This window comes from Solanum lycopersicum, chromosome 5, assembly GCF_036512215.1.
Source record: "Solanum lycopersicum chromosome 5, SLM_r2.1".
Taxonomy (NCBI): Eukaryota; Viridiplantae; Streptophyta; class Magnoliopsida; order Solanales; family Solanaceae; genus Solanum; species Solanum lycopersicum.
In genome coordinates this window covers 57,321,146-57,327,145 of record NC_090804.1, presented here as the reverse complement: position 1 = coordinate 57,327,145, position 6,000 = coordinate 57,321,146, and the positions used below count along the sequence as shown (strand labels likewise).

The 6,000-nt window shown below is 27.2% G+C and overlaps 1 protein-coding gene across 1 annotated transcript; it reads left to right on the top strand.

Annotated features, from left to right (window-relative positions):
• The first annotated feature begins 1,989 nt into the window (after positions 1-1,989).
• Positions 1,990-5,969, top strand: LOC101253789 (ribonuclease 3-like protein 3). The gene is made up of 3 exons (XM_004240115.5): positions 1,990-2,810; positions 4,325-4,471; positions 5,497-5,969. The coding sequence occupies exons 1-3, from the start codon at positions 2,433-2,435 to the stop codon at positions 5,770-5,772; spliced, it is 801 nt and encodes a 266-aa protein (XP_004240163.2). The 5' UTR covers positions 1,990-2,432; the 3' UTR covers positions 5,773-5,969.
• The last annotated feature ends 31 nt before the right edge of the window (positions 5,970-6,000 follow it).

Here is a 6,000-nt window from a genome sequence, read left to right as displayed (position 1 = left end):
GGCCTAATAACAATGTTTGCTGCTTCTTTTTTCTTTTTTTGTTGTATTTTGACAACCTTTGATTTTGATGTTTCGCCAGAGTCTTTGTTTGAATCCTTCTGAAGATTCATAGGATCATGCAAAGACTTTTTCCTATTTTCTTTCCAATTTTCATCGTCGGAATCATATATTCTTCTATTAATTAACGGATCCATTACTATAATGTAATAGAACAATTAACAAAAACAAATAAGAGAAGAAAAGACGAACTGATGATGGATTAATAATAAAAAGATGTTGGGTTAAGACGATTACAGATTAAGAAGAAAAAGATGATGGATTAAGAATAAAAAGAAGAAACCAATAAATTCTGTTGGGTTAAGAAGAAGGAAGATGATTATGGAAAAAAAGGAAGTGAAACTTGATGGAGTAAGAAAAACGGGAGAAGTTAAGAGTTGTCCTGATTTTTAAAATTTGAAATTTTTTGAATTTTGAAATTAAAAATTTCAAAATTAGGTCTTTTATTTAAAATTAATTAAAATTAATAATTCAAAATAAAAAAACTGATTTAAAAGGTTGAGTGTTTAAATGGAGAAAATTCAAAATCCAAAAACTGATTTAAAAGGTTGAGTGTTTTAATGGAGAACAAATAGACATTAAAATTGGTAATTGTGTATTATAGGAGAGAGAATGTAATGTATCTATAAACTTACACTAATATTAAAAATAAAAATGAATTATGTAATATTTAAAAAAAAGAAGGGAAAATTAGAGAATATAAAACTTATAGTTGTGTATTTAAGTTATTTTTTTATTCCGGTATAAATTTAAGGAATCCCGTAGTATAATTCAATAATTACATTCTGTCCCGACAAATTTAATATTTACAAAAAATCCCTTAAATTTGTTGAGCCGTGATACTTTAGACTCTAGTGATACAACTGATTTTATGCTGATTAATGATACGGAGTGATGGACTATAATTTGGATTGTCTTTTTAGTTTGATGAAAAGAGGTGATAATTACAAATACGTTGATGATTTAGTGCTAATTTTATTAATAGTAATGATACATTTTTTTTATATATCTCAATTTCAACGGGACAGTGGTTAAGGTTGATAAAAAACTAGCTAAAATAACCGTATAACCTTCATAAGTAGTTATAACATAAGAAACTTTTACTTCCATTCTTAATTAAGTTCTAGATAAAGAATTTGTATTATAAGTTTTGAATTATATTTCTGTGTAGGTTAGGTCAATTCTAATAAGTGTCGAGTTATTATTTATTCTTTGTACCATTTAAAGTCAAAAATAAATTATAGATTTTAATTTTTTTACATATATTAAAAGTCTGTTTTTGTAGGTTTAAGATGCCGAATTGTTAGTATATTTTTTAAAAAATATTTAAAGGCAAATTATTTTTTTCTTTTAATAAAAAAAATTGACTTTTTTTATAATTAGTACTTCGTCATAAAGAACTTTTTTTGAAAATTCTTAAACTAAATTATGTTTATACACCAACATATCTTATAAATCTTGTGGTCTTAAATATGAAAAGTGAAAAATTGAATTAAAATTTGAAAAAAATAACATTTTTTAATATTTCAAAACAAACTTAAAAGAGTAAAATAAATTATATGAAAGACGTATAATTTCTTTTTAAAAATAACTCACAGCAATTTTATTATTACTAAAAACACGGGGTTCCTCAAATTTGGACCTAAAGCGGATATCTCATTTTAAATGCGTTGAGCCGCCCCGTACCAAACAAGCCATTATAGTCAAATATTTATCACACAAATTAGATTGTGTTAAGAGCTAATTACATTTTATTTTCGATTCTTTTTAAATTATAATTTCTTTTGGTGGAGTCCGAATATATCCTAAAACGTCTAAATACATCGTATTCCAGTTTGACATTCCGATCCATCACATAAAGTGATATATTGATAAATCGAGTAAAGTAATGCATTCGAGAATAGTAGAGACTAGAGATTTTTATAATTTTTTTTAAATTGTGTGAAATTTTTAAGAGTGTATAAAGTATTTACATAATTTTTTTTCAAATGTTTATGCTCTAGAACGTTACAAACTAAGTTTAGATTAATTTTACTTTTAATAAAGAAATAATAAATAAAAAGATCATTATCAATATACAATTTCTTTATAATATGGTTCATAGTTGAAATCAAATTGTTTTTTTTTCAAAACAAGAAACCCTAAAACGTCATTCAACACGCCATCAACATCTTCAAATTATTATTATCATTTAAAACAATAAAATTTCTTCCTTGTTCTGATCAACTATTTAATAGATATCTATTATGAGCCTTGACAACTTTTATGTCATTATTATTACCTTTATTCAAACCTTCCTCCCCTTTGATACATGTGATATATAAGTTAGAGCCATAGAAGAAAAAAAAAATCTTCGAGATTGTCTTTTTGGTTCGATGGATTTACAACTTGTTGAAAGCGAAAATCGAGATCTAAATAAGGTAACTCTTGAATGGAAAAAGTTTGTGGAAGAAGTACAAGACGCGGTAGGATACGAATTCAAGAATGTTAATTTGTTATATCAAGCTTTTACTCATCCTTCGTTTCATCGAGAAGATAAGTATGAATCATATGAAAGGCTTGAATACGTAGGTGACTCCGTGTTAAATATGTTGATAGCAAAGTTCCATTATTTTCTACATCCTGATTTGGCGCCGGGACAGTTGACGCGGCTGCGAGCGGCTAACGTGGATACCGAAAAACTTGCTAGGGTAGCCATCAGATATGATTTTCATAAGTATTTACGGCACAAGAAACCTCTATTTAAAAGTCAAGTAAGTAATAATATTTACTTTTTTATTATTTCTATTTTTGTTGTTTTGATATGTTTTTTAAATTCTTAGTATACTACAAGAAAACTGTGAATTATATGAGAATTACTATGAAAATTCACAGAAAAATAAGTTTTCTTCGAATTTTCATACTAATTCCCACTAAAATCTCCATGTAAGTTTGGACAGATAAATTAAGAAATTCACTTATTTTTAAATTTTAATTAAAATATGATATTTTTATCAAGAACAAATTTTAGATATTCTTTTTTTCATGCCATCACTATTAGATTTAGATATAGTGATTTAGATGTTATTGGTTTGGGGAGGGGATGAGGGGATTGACTTGACCACTCCAATATTTTATTATATTATATATAAGACAATAACTTACAGAGATGAAAAGGAGACCATGGACCAAGTCATCAATGATAAAATGAAGATTCTAAAACCAAAGAACATGAAAAAGAAAAAAATTAGCTGGAAGAAATCAAACTTCTAATATGTGTCAATAAAGTAAGAGGATATCAATTTAGAAAGGAAAAAAGGAAATATGTAAGTTGAATCACGAGGCTTCAGGTTAAAATTCTAATATAAATAAAAAATATTAGGTGAATTTTTCTCATTTGTTTCAATCATAAAGTAATTTACTAAAATCATCTAGTACCGATTGCTAACGAGAGACAATTCACGTGTTCTCATTTGGTGATATTAGCTATGTTATGAACAATCTATTTGATAGATGGAAATAATCTGAAAATCCATCTCTATAATACACCTTAATCATGAATCAATTTTTAAAGTTTAAAGCATTAATTAATTAATTTTGGACGGAAGAAAGAAACTGTTAATTTGTTAGGTCGAAAATTCAACCAATGAGTTATTAGGTAATTGTCTGGCGTGAGTTTAAAAAATTGATAGATATTTGGTTTCTATAAATATTGTTTTTCTGGAAATCATTCTATAAACATAATTAGACAACATTGATGGCATAAGTAACCTTCCCAGTTTATTATCTCCTCCATAATTTCGAAACCCCAATCCCTTGACCATTCCTCTTCACTTTCATAATATTTTGCTACGTAATATTTAAATATTTTGAAAATAATATCTTTTTATTTGTATATCAAATACTAAAATATGTTTTTTATATATAAAAAAAAACATTTTCCTCCGCACCAAACAGCTCATTTAACACTTCTCATATAAAACCTGTCACTTCATATTACCCTAAACATTAATAGTGTTGAATTAATTCACCATTTAAAGTCAGAAGTGTCATGTGTACCATTGCCAGCTAATCACGTTTTTGAAGTAAATGCAAATATGTTTCCTATTGAATTCAACACTTCGTTGTTAGAAATATTTATATATAATTAATTATCTTGCATATACATAAGTTCTAAATCAGATTTTTTCTAAATGGCCTTATTTGAATTTCTGTCTCCCTTTAGATGGATACACGACCTAATTTGAGCTACATTTCCAAATAATTAAGACTTGTTATGTTTTTTCAGGTAGAAGAATTCAAAGATGCAATGCTTGAGTACCCATTACATTCAACAGGACTTATTGATCCCCCAAAGGTGCTGGCTGATGTTGTGGAATCCCTCATTGGTGCCATTTATATTGACTGCAATTTCTCCATGGACATAACTTGGCAGGTGCATTATAATTGCTTCACTACTAATTTATTTTGTGTATTAGTTGTATAGCTAGGGGTGTAGTATTATGAAAGTGGTTGTACTTGTACATCGTCCATACTTTCATATTATTTGCATACACGTTGCGGCGACTTAGCTAATTAGTGACCTAAAGTCAAAAATAAGTTGCTTGGAAATCTAAATTTTAATTATTTTTTTTAATATTGAGATTCAAGTTATTTCTTTCTTTTTAAAATATTTTTCAATTATTATTTCTTTTGGTTAAAAAAAAAAAGCTTAAGATAATTTTATTATTACCAAAAAATTCGGCCCTTCAATTTTGGGGTCCAAGACATATGCCTCATTTTTAAAGACATAAGCCATCACTACATGCACGAACGTGTATGATGAACAAATATATCTAGGTTAAAGTTTAAACCGTTTGACTCTCAACAAAAAATTGCTACAAGCATTTTAAAATGAAGGAACTAATACTTTTTTTCATCTCATTTTATGTGGAGGTGTTACTGTTTTGAGAGTTAAACGGTTTTTTCTTTGACATAAATGTTTCAAACATTTTAAAAATATTATCACTGCAACAAAAACAACCTTTAGCGACAATAAATATACACATTTACAAGGAGAGGTAAAGTCTTTAGCGACATTAGTTAATTGTCATTTGATCCACCGTCGCTATAAACTTTAGGGACATTTATAAAGAGTTTTAAATACCATTAACAATATATTTTTAGTAGCAATTAAACTATTATCGTTAATTAATTGTCGTTAAAGATCATTTTTGATGTACTGTATGGACTATTATTTGTGTTGATTTATAGAACCTTCCGTTTGATTTTAAAATATGTAAATTTTTATTGATCTTTTTTTTTTTTGTAATTTTTACACCTAATTTCATATTGTTTTTTTCCACATAAATTGAAACAGAGAACCTTGCAACTACAATATGACGTACTAACTCTAGATTTTAAATACACATTCATCTGTGTATAGAAGAAACTTATATCAACAAGTTAAACTTTGGACAGGTGGTAGAAAATTTGTTGCAACCTATGATTACTCCAGAAAATCTAGAGACTCATCCAGTTACAAAATTCTATGAGGTTTGCCAAAGAAATGGATGGAGTGTTAAACTTATCGATACATGGGAAAAAACAGGAGAAATTGAAGTTTTTGCTGGTGAATTTGCAGGCAAGGGAAAATTTAGTGGCAAGAAATTAATTGCTCTAAATAGGGCTGCACATAATGCATATTGTGAAATTGTCAAAAACTTAAAAACTACTTGTAATGATTATAATTTTTAATGAAGCTCAAGACTAATTATTAGTTTTGATACTTTGTATCTATTTTTATGTATCTATAGTTTCTTACTTATTTACTAGTGCTCATGTGTGCGCGCCTTTCACAAACATTGTAATAGCTATAGATTTTGGACTATATATTCAAAATGTTATATATGTATGTTTTGAACTATAATGTAGCGACCATTATATTTTTGTAAGTTTTTAACTTTGAACTTTTTTTTTTGGTTA

What these genes read in the sequence shown, in the direction of transcription:
- LOC101253789 (XM_004240115.5), top strand. Translation starts at nt 2,433, where the DNA reads ATGGATTTACAACTTGTTGAAAGCGAAAATCGAGATCTAAATAAGGTA. An exon ending in AACCTCTATTTAAAAGTCAA is followed by an intron (nt 2,811 to 4,324) that starts GTAAGTAATAAT and finishes ATGTTTTTTCAG; the next exon opens with GTAGAAGAATTCAAAGATGC. An exon ending in CCATGGACATAACTTGGCAG is followed by an intron (nt 4,472 to 5,496) that starts GTGCATTATAAT and finishes AACTTTGGACAG; the next exon opens with GTGGTAGAAAATTTGTTGCA.